The sequence below is a fragment of the Carassius auratus genome, chromosome 42, assembly GCF_003368295.1.
Source record: "Carassius auratus strain Wakin chromosome 42, ASM336829v1, whole genome shotgun sequence".
Lineage (NCBI taxonomy): Eukaryota > Metazoa > Chordata > Actinopteri > Cypriniformes > Cyprinidae > Carassius > Carassius auratus.
The window spans coordinates 1,014,129-1,027,222 of record NC_039284.1 but is presented as its reverse complement, the minus strand read 5'-3'; the positions used below and the strand labels follow the sequence as shown (position 1 = coordinate 1,027,222).

General features: G+C 36.9%; 1 protein-coding gene across 8 annotated transcripts in view; it reads right to left on the bottom strand.

Moving 5' to 3' along the window:
- Positions 1–988: 988 nt before the first annotated feature.
- Positions 989–13,094, bottom strand: part of LOC113060391 (collagen alpha-1(XII) chain-like) — a 72,645-nt gene continuing 60,539 nt past the window's right edge. For 5 of the 8 annotated variants that reach the window (XM_026229269.1, XM_026229274.1, XM_026229271.1 and 2 more), the window contains 15 exons: positions 12,690–12,848; positions 12,332–12,409; positions 10,925–11,011; positions 10,423–10,476; positions 10,132–10,227; positions 9,122–9,175; positions 8,592–8,645; positions 8,380–8,433; positions 7,200–7,271; positions 6,996–7,031; positions 6,709–6,775; positions 6,423–6,605; positions 6,028–6,105; positions 3,158–3,328; positions 989–1,755 (listed from right to left, as the gene is read on the bottom strand). In XM_026229269.1, the coding sequence (XP_026085054.1) occupies positions 1,607–1,755; positions 3,158–3,328; positions 6,028–6,105; positions 6,423–6,605; positions 6,709–6,775; positions 6,996–7,031; positions 7,200–7,271; positions 8,380–8,433; positions 8,592–8,645; positions 9,122–9,175; positions 10,132–10,227; positions 10,423–10,476; positions 10,925–11,011; positions 12,332–12,409; positions 12,690–12,848 (1,392 nt within the window). In that variant the 3' untranslated portion in view covers positions 989–1,606. Of the gene's footprint in view, positions 2,510–3,157; positions 3,329–6,027; positions 6,106–6,422; positions 6,606–6,708; positions 6,776–6,995; positions 7,032–7,199; positions 7,272–8,379; positions 8,434–8,591; positions 8,646–9,121; positions 9,176–10,131; positions 10,228–10,422; positions 10,477–10,924; positions 11,012–12,331; positions 12,410–12,689; positions 12,849–13,094 lie in introns of all 8 variants that reach the window. The other 3 variants (XM_026229270.1, XM_026229272.1, XM_026229273.1) reach the window with 2 other exon arrangements.

Sequence of the window (13,094 nt, the reverse complement as noted above, 5' to 3'; positions counted from 1 at the left end):
ATTGAGAGCACATGTATTTTGAGGAAACACCATGAAAAAAAGAGAGCCCTTGGGGGGCTTTGCAGCCGCTAACAAGCCAACAAACTGAGGATGTTGCTAGAGTTTCTGATGAAAACTGTATGAACAAAGGTTAACTGTGAAGGAGATGTGAACTGGACTAATTCCCAGAAACAGACAGCTTTGTATTGGGCTCCTGTTGCTTTGTTATAGGCTGGTTATAAAAAGACTTTTCAATGACTGATGGCTCTTAACCATTCCTTGAATAAAAGAAAGGATGATATTCTAGAAGTTGGAACTTTTCATGTTGGGAAAAGAAAAAAAAAGTCAAAAGATGTCAGAAAAATGGATTATGGTTAAGAAACACCCATGGTGGATTGGATGTAATGTTTCACCCTAAATGGTTAAAAATATGGCTTGAAAACATTTGCTCCTGTGGTGAACAACAGTATCAAAGAGTTTAAATGAAAGTGAAAGATTCTGCATTAAACAGTGTCTGTACACTTTGGTAACCCGGCCCCAAGTATAATATCAGAAACTGAGGGTTATATAATCCAGCATTCCAGACTCTTTTCATTTATTCAGATCTCCTCTATGTTCCTTCGATCAAAAAGTCTTGAAAATAGTCACTGAAATAGACTGAGAGAATGTTTCGAGGAAAACTTCAAATAACGACTGTTTGCCTTTAATGTGTCAAATACATGTCAGATACAATTCCAATGTAGCAGAACAAAATATATCTCAATGAACATCTTTGGCATTCACAAGAACATCTGATCTCCTCTATACTTTTGCTTTCTTTGGAAATACACACTCCACTGCTGTATAGAGCTCACCTAAAGTGCTTTATTTCACTGTAAAACATTTATGTTAAAAGCAAGACTTTTAGCTGTTTCTTAGAATTTCAATTCACAATTCGGAATCCCATTTTTAGGAACTGAGTGTAATTTCAAATGCAGTTTATTAAAAAGAGAACAAGTGACAATAGCACTTAAACATTTTCAGTAGTTTTATTGAAAAATGCCTCTTCTGATTCAGAAATAAATTAGAACATAAGGCTGTGGAATTCACAATGTGCAATTCAGACATGAAGAAAACAATTCTATGTCCATAGACTTGCAACAAATTCCAACTGCATTTCAACTGATATCATTGGAAAAAAACAACTATATTCTGATTGTAAACGTCCTTACTAAATATACAACACAGGCATGCAATTCCTCTTTTGGTGTGAATTGGTATACAACAGATAAATATTCAGTTTAGGATAACAAAACAAAAGCCAGGTCTAAGAATTAAGAGAAGTTTGTCATTTTCCTTGAGAGAGAAAGAACATCACAATGCACTGCAGCAAGAACGTTTACACTTTGCAAACTTTCATATGTGCAGGGAGTCAGTTCGTAGTGTTTACAGGACATAGTGCTAAACATGACTTTCTTACAAATACAAAATGCAGTTATGTTACAAGCAAAGACACATTGTGGAACCATCGGCAGGCACACAGATTTCTTACGAGCCTCTCCGCTTGACTGTGTTAAATTTGCATGTAAACGAGGCTAGATCTGGACTTAAATGCAGTTTTTGACAGTACATGAGATACACGTTCACTCTATGTTTCTATACTTTTAGCTTCCTTTCTTGATAGGGATCTCTTTCCACGCTGGTATCGTAAACCTGGTGACTCTGTCTGGATATCTTCCAAGGGCTGGGCTGGTATGGGCACTACATAGGTTTCAGGTTCTGGCTGGTAGGGGCCTGCTTGGAAATATTATTTGGCCAGCTGAGCATGTGTTTTTGGGTCATTTCAACTCTTCATTCATACATAGTGTTAATAGAAAAATAATTCCTTTATTAACAAAAAAACTATCCCCCTCCCCCAAAACTATCACTAATCTAACATTTGTGTATAAAAGAATGCATTTGTGAAAACTGGCTGTGAGGTATCATACAATTATATAAATCACAATATCAAACCGTAGTACTCTGCAAACATATTCGAAAACTTTGCGGGTTGCATATGCAAATGGCACACACTGCATTTTTAACCTGAGCGTTGCCTACATGTATCATCAAATATAAAAACCACAATTTAAAATGAAACGTCAGCAAGAAGCAAGTTATCAGTCGCAAGCTTGATCACTGCTGTTAACCTGTTAACATTTACACTGAAAACCTTGTTTATTTACAGTCATCTCACCGTTATGAAGAGCCACCACTGTTGAACACTGTTAAACGCTCATTGTTAGTAGTTTCACATGCGTTCTCAGCTGATATAGATACAAACAGGCCACGTGTATATAACCATCACTAGCTCCGGTACGATATAGTAGCGCACAGCTGGTGTTAGTGGCAGTCCAGTCCTTTCTTTGGTTTGGTTGTTTTTTAAGAGTTGGTTATCATTCAGCAATCATATCCATGGTGGTTATCCTTATTTAGCTCAGAGCGAGTGCTAATCTCGCTGGCGCGGGATGTGTAAGGGATCAGGCAGTCTAGATAGCATACTACGCAAAACCTGAAATGGGTTAAAGATTGTGTTAGTTCATCTCAGTGGCAAAACCGCTACTTTCAAAAGAATAAACATGCCGTTCTTCATCGATTAGCTATTATGTTAAGCAAAGACACAGCAATCATATGATAAGCCACTTACTCTCAAGATCTTTTCCAAACCCTACTGAGCTACCTAGCTAGATGGGTTTATGCTGCCTTCTAAAAGACCTTGATTTGTCAAAATCTGACCTCAACACATTGCATTAATAGATATGATCTTCTTCATTCTGTCATTTCATCTGAATATCAAGATCTCAGTCAAAGCAGTTTTTAGGTTAACTGATCTAATTATGTCTCTATAATCTGTGATATTATATTATGTTGTTTTGTTTTGGACACATTAAAGTGTTTAGGTAGATGTATCAAGACAATACATTTTCTTTTCAATTCTATCAAAAATAATAAAAATGTAAAAATAAAATGTCAAATGCTCGTATAATGCATTACGTGTTAATTTTAAATAGAAAAACAAGGTGGAACTGTTGTTTTCAAATTATATGAGGCTTCGGTTTAATTTAAGAAAAGCTCAACACACCACAGCAAGACAGCTCACTAGGTTTGGGGACAGAGCTTAAGACTAGTTTTGAATCAACCGTACTCATACTGTGCTCACCTGGATAACCCTGTCCATTGTAAGGGATGCCGACACAGTGAGAGGAGTCACAGTATCCTGGAGGCCCAGGTGGTCCGCTGACTCCGGGTCCACCCTGCCGCCCTGGTGGGCCACGGGGCCCTGCTGAGCCTGAGGGACCAGGGGGTCCTATCTGAGACTGCCCTGGTGGCCCTGGAAAAAAGCAGAGAGAGGAGGTATAAGAAAGCACCCTTTACTTCGCTTCTAGGTTTTCACTGGATAGGGATGGGGAAAAGTGATTTTGAGCACTGTAATTTAAATATTTTGACTTCTTAATTAAAAGGAAGAAGGGGTAAATCCCCCACCCCAACCATTTTCTGTCTAGACGGTGTAAACCAAACTGGAATGCTGTCCCTTGACTCTCGCTCTCATGAACTCTGAAGTCAGCACATGTGTTGCCAATAAAGCCTCCGCAGAAAACACAAGTCAAACTACAAACAGTGAGTCACCGCAAGCTTCCTCCCACTGTACGTATACAATCGCCATGTATTTAATCCACAGAGACGTCTTGGCATAGTTTGCACGAGGGAGATGTTTCCCTTTCTTCATAGTTTTCTAGCTCCTGGAAATGTGCGGTTTAACATTAGCAGACTGGATAGTAATTAAATGCGTCCCCTGGAGAAAGTGCAGAGTTGTGTTTGTTGTAGTTACCATGGAGCGAATAATTCATTTAGAGCCTTTGTGATGGGATGTGGGATGAGTGTATCAGGAGTGACTGCGTTCAGAATGCTAAGCATGTCTGTACAAATTCTCTCCAATAATAACTGGATTACTGCGACCTTGTGATCATGGCTCAGCTTGGAAGCTACCACTTTGGCCAGCTTTACTTCTTATGATAATGGAAGTGCCTTGTTGACTCAAAGGAAAATTGTTTCCAGGTTTTTGTGTAGCAGGAGGCCTGGGTGCAGATTATTACTGTTATAACATCTGTGACATCTTCTGCATTGGCCCTGAACAGGCAAGAGGATTTAAAGACAATACAGATGTTCATTTTAACCGGTTAACCATTAACCCACTGTTAAGAATTTTGACCAGTTAATACAATCAGTTAAACAGTTTAAAAAGTCATTTATATATTTTCAGTAATTTATCAAAATATTAAAAAAGGTTTGCTGCATGGTTAAAATATGCTATGCGTAGGCTATAAAAAGTTGTAAAAACAAATAAATAAATAAGAAGAAAAGTATGTACGAGTCGCATTTTATTATTTCTTTCAGAAATAGGCTGACTCAAAATGTTTAGAAACATTATTATAACCACTGTAAATATAACTAGGCTATTTTAGTTCCACTTACTCCACAACATCTCCTTTCAATCAACAGTATTTACAAAAGAACAAGACTTAAAAATATAACAAGCTATAGCAATATAAATTCTAAAACAAAACTGAAACAAACGTTGGGAATCTCTTTCAACACAAAATCAAATGACTCCATATTCGTCATGTGTTTGAATGCCAAATTATTATTTATTATGTAGCCTAGCCTACCTCACTTGCATTCCAATATCTATGTCAAACAAGATGTTTTGCATAACATCACGACGGTATGGTGATAACACTTAATAGCACAGATTTTACTAGCTACATATTTAAACTGAGCATTGTTTTTTATTCTTTCTTTTTTTCAAATGTTTGGCTGACTGTATTTTATTATGATAATGAACAGGCTGCATTGTCAAGGTAGCAATGCACTTAAATATTTTCCATCTAACATTGGAAGCAACTACTCCTTTTAGTCGTAGAGATATTTGGAATTGTAAAAGGTTTGTCTTTATTTGTGTACATTCAGAATAAAAACAAATCTTCGTGCTTTTGTAAAATAAGCCTAAAGAAAAATTGGATGCCGCTTGGTTTTCTTTCGCGCAGCACAAAATGAACTGAAACTCTGCATACTAGGCTACTTGTTGCACAGTTTTTTATTCATTTTCTTATTTTTTTTTTAAAGTAAAAATTTTGTTCTCGTACAGGCCTATTTATTCATTGTTTGCTGCTTTTTGTGCATGTAAAATACCCCCTGGGAACAAATGTTATTATTTCGAATGGGTCACAGACACTTATCCTTTCTAAATTTATTAAATTCTAATTTACAATAATCTTGTCGGTTAACAGTTAATAATCCATTAACGAGTGTCAGTTGTCGATTAGGAAAAATAACCGAAATTAACATCCCTAAAAGACAATTAATATTTATGAATATTCAGATTTGATATTCAGAGAATTTCAGGTTCAATTCGAGTGCTTTGCCAATTTGGCAAACACTACTGTTATTATTTTTCAAAAAAATTATTAAGAATATATTCAGAATGCATAGTATGTTAACTAACAGAATGCAAAACAGAAGTGTTCATTATTGGACCAAAAACTGCATGTAATAACCTAAAACACTGTCTAACACTTGATGGCTGCTCTGTTAATTCCTCGTCATCAGTTAGGAACCTAGGTGTGCTAGGTGCTCCCTCTTAATACCAGCTGTCACAACATGGTTTGATGAGGGGTCAGCACTCGTTTGAGCCAACCTATCCAAACAATCCATGGGGAAAATCTGTTCCTGACCGCAGTTGTGTAACAGACCAATCATGTCTTAATGATTCATCAATTTGTGCTAATGGTCATCTATCATGCCTCAATAGTCCCAGAATGAGAAACATTGTGATGTGGAATAACAACGTAGAAATCACAGTTGTTAAATACACGTTAACGAAACTAAGAATTGGTTCCATTAATCAGGAGATTTTAGATAGTCTATGTCTGGAAGCCTTGGAAAGGCAAGTGTGTGTACAAATTCTGGCAATAATTAGCAGTGAAATGGACCGGTTAGGCTGAGGTGGCGTACAGTTGCACAAAGACATACCAGGAGGTCCAGGTAATCCTCTCTGTCCTCGAGTGCCAATGCCTGGACTTCCTCTTTCACCCTTCTCTCCGGGCGATCCTAGGATGTTATGGGTAAATGCATATAAATTGTAAACCATATGCGTCTGTTTGGCAGTAACATCAAATGGCAAGTATATACATGAGGATGATTTTAGGGGAAAATGCCTTCTATTACAATCATGTGCATCAAACATTTGTTTCAGTTTTTGAGACAAATCTCAATAGTGAAACCCCCTTTTTTTAAACAAACCAATGAATACACAAATACATTCCAGGTGTTTGAGCCCACCCTCAAATCTATATGACTATGACACATAAAGATGCCTTAATTTGCCATCTTGAAAAGACTTCTTTCCATGTGAGGTAACTGCATACCTCTTTCTCCTGGAGACCCAGGCAAACCTGGATTTCCTGGGAACCCGTTTGGTCCGGGCTGACCTTGCTCTCCACGGGGTCCCTGGTCACCAGGTGGGCCCGGAGGTCCAGAAGCACCAGGACTATTACTCCTGTAGTTACTGGGGATCTGGTTCAGCATCATATCAATTCTACTCATTTGTCCTACAAGCAAATGAAACGTTTTCTGTTTTAACATGTACAAAACTTGATACAGCGGTGGCTGGAATATTTTGCTGTTTTTTGTTATTATTTTGAAGTGCCTTACTGCCGACTAATTGTTCACAGACTTGTCTTGCTACAGAGCGCATCATATTCTGTGACGCGGTGTCTCCCTGGAAAAACAGAAAATACAATAATCCAGACTGTTCTTGCTCAGGCAAAAGCATTGCTAGGTGGTTGCTAGGATTTTATTAGGTGTTGCTGTGCAGTTGCAAGAGTGTTCTTCATGGTTACTACTAGGGCATTGCAGAGTGGTTGCTAAGGTATTGTTAGCGTTTGCTAGGGTGTGCAATGCATGACTTAAAATGCAAATTGTATGAAAGCGACACATACCCTTTCACCCTTCTCTCCTTTCATGCCAACAGGTCCCTGGGATTGACAGATGAGAAAAGATGAGTCAGAAATCTCTCAAATCGCCTATAGCTAGTGACCATATGTTTGGATAGGTTGATTGGCACACAAGCGAAAGTTGTACATGCATTAATTTATATAAATATCTTTAGAACAAAATATTTAGAATGAGCCAAATGTACATACGGCCATGCCAGTGTCTCCAGGTTTCCCTGGGTTTCCTGTATTTCCTGGCATTCCAGGTGATCCTGGTGGTCCCTAAACATATTAATCTCGTTAAGCATTACTCATATTAATTATAATTGCCATTTAGTTACTGAAAAATAGCCTGAGCTCACAATACCAGCTCATTCACAATCACTAACACAGAGAACCAGCAGCAAGGTCGCCTTGAAATAAACAGCAGTGTTATTTTAGTATCACTGAGATACTTTTAAGAGTTAAACTCTACGTTTTTATTCATAGTATAACTTTTTTTTTTTTTTTTTGATTTTCTAGTTTTGTTTTAATATAATTTTATTTTATAGTTTTAGTAATTGTGTGCATTTTGTAATTGTCATTTATATATATATATATATATATATATATATATATATATATATATATATATATATATAAAATTATAATATGTGTATGTGTGTGTGTGTGTGTGTGTGCTGATTTAGTACATTAAGCTAAACTAAATTTTCCTTTGGAACTAACTTTTTTATTTCAACATTTACTTTAAGTAAACTATAAGTAAACTAAAATTAGCCTTATGAACAGCACATGTCCTATTAGACATGACAGCTTGGATAGTTGCGGTAAAAACCATACACACATTTAATTAATTAAATTAATTAAATTCCTACTGGGTGAATAACTCTTAAAGTGTCAATTCCAGTGGCTCCATAAATGCTTACACTTAATTTTAAGGTGATGCTGTAATAGTATAATTACACAAATGAGTACTGAATAATGTGAAGTACTTACTATACGGTTAAAGCTTGGGTTTGGTTGTTATTACAACAAGTAATGTGTGCAACTATGTCACTTTAAAATAAGTGTTACCTCAAAAAGCAGTTAGACATTCAAGCAATAATAAAAAAAAGTAAATGTCTTTGCATTATATTACTAAATTATATAATTAATTTGTTTGTGTGTGTGTGTGTGTGTGTGTGTGTGTGTGTGTGTGTGTGTGTGTGTGTGTGTGTGTAATCGGATATAATTCCATTATATTATAAGTCCTTGTAATTCACTGTATTTGTGAAAGAAATGTGAACTGTATTAAAGAAGAACAGAAAATGTAATGCACATGCTATATTGCTGAATTTTTTAACTGACGTGAAACTCTCATCAGATATTCAAAAGCGTGCACATTACATACCATTGGTCCCGATGGACCTCTTGGTCCAGACGGGCCTTCATTTCCTGGTGGACCCTGAACAAAAACATATGCCATCATGAACTGTACAAGATCTTTAACTAACAGCGAATATTAATTCAATCTGGAGAACATTTAAGGATGCCATTGAGATGGGCCTAACGCAACCCCCTGAATATGTCTGACAAAACAGAAGAGACAAGTTGCAATCTTACCCTTGCTCCAGAAGGTCCAACAGGGCCGACTGGACCTGGAGCACCAATCGGGCCCTTGAAAGAAGGAAAAATACTTAATTTCATTCATCACACCGGTGGTTCATGGATCAAAGCTGAGCAATTTCAAATATTCTCAGGATATGACTAAATTCAACCTTTCCATGGAAGAAAGGGAAGGTTTTTCTAAACCATATGAATACGTGTACAAATAAACGTCTTCATCCTGTACAGAAATAAGTACAGACATTTGTGCTTCTATCTGTGTATTTCTTTTGGAAATCAAAAATCAAATTACGTCATGATGAAGGTGTTAGCGATCATCCCACCCTGTTTTGTTGCCCTGCTGTAAATCTGACTGCTTGTGAGGATGTGGGTTGTGTTTGCCGATTGTTTTTTAAGCTTGAATGCAATCATAAAGCCATTTATCTGATAAACACATTAAATCTTCTGACCCCACACTGCACAGACCTGCCAGGATCCAATACAACACACGAAGCACTTAAAAACAGCTCAAACAAAAAGGCACTTACCCGCTGTCCAGATAAACCTGGATCTCCGGGGTCTCCCTTAGGTCCGGGCCGCCCCTGTAAATGGAAGAAATGAAGCAAGCTTTCACCTCAATCCTCTGTTACATGACACTGAATAGAATTTACATCTCAGCCGTATGTGGATGAGGGTTAAGGGGGCGAGTAAGTGCTGGCTCCGTTAAATAAACGGGTCTGAGTCTTTTAGTCATAAATTACAGCAACACTATGCAGTACTGTAGCCAGACAGGAGTAAGATTTAATGTCCTATAGAAGATGAAATAGAAGGCACTGGTGTCTCATAACTTGTTTAAAAACAAAAATGAAGGAAATATTACATAACATAAAACAGACATACATGAAACATACCCAGTTTTAAACACATTCAATGCCTGACCCGTCCTAAATGTGTTCATCTGACATTCAAATCAGTCTATAAAAACCTTGGCATGTTTTTAGAACATCGTGCATTTTCAGTTAGGAAAAATTATGTTGACCTTCTGAGAACATTTTCTTAAAAGGTAAACATCTACTGATTTTCAATAAACGTATATATCATTTATTAATATTTTTGCTTGAATTAGCTTTTATTTTTCTACCGTACTTTCAGTTTTCATTTTAGTTCAAATGTTTAATATTAAATGTTATAAATTTGTTTCTATATTTCTATATTTAGATTTATTTATTTATGTATTAATTTTTTTCTGTTTTTAAGGTTAATAATTCTAGTACTTAAACTTATTTTATTTCAGTTAGTTGCCAAAGCAGCTTTTATAATTGCCGGTTAAGTTTATTATTAACGTTAACGTTTATATTTTATTTTATTTTACTTTATTTCAGCTTCATTTTAATTAACTAAAACTATTTTAATAGTTTGAGTTTTAGTGAACAATACCAACACTATTTCAAATGCAGTTTCAGACTCAAGAAAGGTCTTAATATTTACTAATTCATTTCTATGAGCGGCAATACTAAAATTTCACATATGGAAATGGACAGTTGCGTGATTTACTTACTGGTGCACCAGCAATAGACAATCCATTAGGGCCCTGTGGGCCTGGTGGTCCCATTTGTCCAGGTTGACCCTGCTCCCCACGTGGGCCCATTGAACCCTGCAATTGCAATGACCAGCTTTAAATCCTGTTCAATTACCCAGTTTCAGCACTCTAGGAAGAAGTGCAGAGTGAAATGGTTTCTTGATGGTATCGATGGAGGAACCTGTTCAACGTCTACTTCACTATCTGACCATTTGTCATTCTTCAGCAGGTCATTTAGAAACTAGAGATGGAGGAGGAAGATAAGCTTACCCTGGGGCCAGACTCTCCCCTCTCACCTCGTGGGCCTTTTGTACCAGGGCTGCCCTGGAAACACAAGGAACAGAGAAAAGAATTTCAGAGGATTTGTTGTTTTATAAGACAAACTGTCAAAAGTCTCTAAAGAGAGTGGTGTTTTCAAGTTCACACCTAACGGTTTGCCTAATAGTCTTCACTTCTGCTTCCTGACCTTTAAGCGTATTCCCTAATGTCCACGAGTAACTCTCTAGTCATTAGCTCACGCTGCACTGTTAACCATCGCTAAACTCCAGATGTTCAATGCATAACAGTGTGGAGAGAAGAGCCCCCATAATCATAGTCCTGTGCTTAATGCAAAGAGCAGAACTGAAATTACCGCACTGGGGCTTTAGGGGAAAATATCCCACCACCCCTGAACTCTGGACCTTTTCATCTTCATCACGAGAAGCTAGATTTGCAGCGGTAGTACGATGACTTCAGAGACTGGGGAAATGTCGTGGGACTCTAATGATCTTACCTGAGGGCCCGCGGGGCCTTGAGGACCAATGCTGTCCTGAGCACAGGTGCAGGAGTGAGGAAGAGCGGGACATTTGGCTTCGTCGCGCTACAGAAATGAAGATACAAATCAAACCTCCTGAAAATGTTAGAGACTCGACAGTTTAAAAAAATGAGAAAAGAACTGCAATATTGAAGACAGCTGGAATGATGATGTCATTTCAAAGGTTAAACCTGTTAATTAGTTGCCTTACTGTATACAGTGATAACTGTAATACTGTAGATCTAATAGGACACATAATTAACTTTTACCGTAAAATACTGTTGTGGCTTTTTTTCAGTTAAATAAATGTTTCTTTTTAGTTTTTTTTAATGGGTTTTATGTTTCATCTTATATTGTTAAATTAATGTCTATTGCATTATTGCAGTGACATGTGTTTTGTGTTTTGAAGTATACATACAGTTGCCAATTTTGTTTGTTTTTGTTTTTTTACAGATTGTTTTACAGTATCAAGTATGTTTCAATAAAGATAAAAAACTAAATGCTGCACTGGCCACAGAAATAACACGTCTACCTGCCCTTCAGCTACTTTTCATGGCCTAAAGTATGTGCACACTCCCTTCTAATGAGTGGGTTTGGCTAAGCTCTTTAATTCGTGTGAAGACAAATGCTAAAGGAAAACAAAAATCCACGTGTTTCAACGTTTGGAAAGGCATATGGGTTAATGTTCCTTGTTATTTCTTTGTGAAATGTACTAGAAATGTATAAAATTTATATAATCTTTAGATTTTTAGTCCAGTTATTTTTTCCATATTATCCAGTTTTTTCTATATTTAACATATTATCATTAATTTCAAGGTAAAATTTTATTAGAGTCAATTGTTGGGGAACTTTATTTTTGACTTTTGATTAAACACTTTGTAAGTGTTCATTTAAATTCAGCAATTTTGTGTACATTGATTTTTTAATTATGCTAAATTACACTGTTTTATTTGTATTTTTCATCGATATATACATAATATCATACACAGTACATAGTCTGACATAATGTTATGTGTTGATTTACTCATCATTAATATAATCCAAAACATGTGTTGATGTGTTATGTCATTTGAGAAAGATGGACCTTGAACTGAGAGCTCTTTCAGTGCTTTAGAACAAGACAGAGACATATTGCTACAAAGGGACTCCCTAAAGATACACTGAGGAAATGGAAATGGCCGTGAAAACTGGGAATTGCTCAAAAGCTTGACAGCTGTATTTAGTGTCCCTTCTCTGATTACAAGCATCTTCTGAAGTCTGCAAAACTCACTTTAAGTGTTAAGTGTCCTTTCACTAAAAGCTTTCAACGTACTGACTGAACAGTAAACAAAACTTCGAAAGAGTAAGAAAACATAAGATGACAATCTACATACAATCCCTACTTACCATTGCTGGAATATCACAACATTTGTCTCGACTTGTCCAGCCCAAACTGCAGACAATATCAAACATCTGGAGCTGGAACTGAGGGAGAGAAAAATGGAACACAAACGGATGTTACAGATGGCTTGCATTGAGCGCCGGGACTCGAAAATAGAAAAAACATGTTCACATGTACCAAACAGTGTGTTGAAAAGCAAAACAGACAGAATCGAATCCGTTCAGGCTTGAATGGGTGGGAGGACATGCACTTGATTGAGTATGAGGGGACAACGGGAACAGCAGGGTAGGTTCCTTAGATTAATCATTTAGTGTGTGTTTAAATCTTTTGGTGTATTGAAGGGAAAGAGTAATCTTTACTTACTGTGGCTGACTGCTTCCTTGACCCTCCAGCCTTTGCCATTTTTCCAAGGACTTCATAGCCATCTGTGGATATGTTGCTGGCCTCTTTGATCTCTTTCTCAGCCACCTCTTGGCAGTCAATGTTGAGTTTGACATTTTTCGGTGAAACAGAAATGTGAAGCTGCAAAAATAAAACAGCATTATTGCGAATACCTCAGTGGTGCAATCCAAGCATCAGTTAATTATTACTCACTATTCTGGACATCTTGGTTTGCTTCATAAATCTTCATGAAAGGGATTCACAAAACTTCCAGATTGACAAAAATTTGCAAAAACCATCCTTTCCAAAACCTTTCCCATGATCCCTGAGAACATTAACCCTATGGCCTGTAAACTATGTTTAGAGTTACGCTCTCAATTCTTCCAA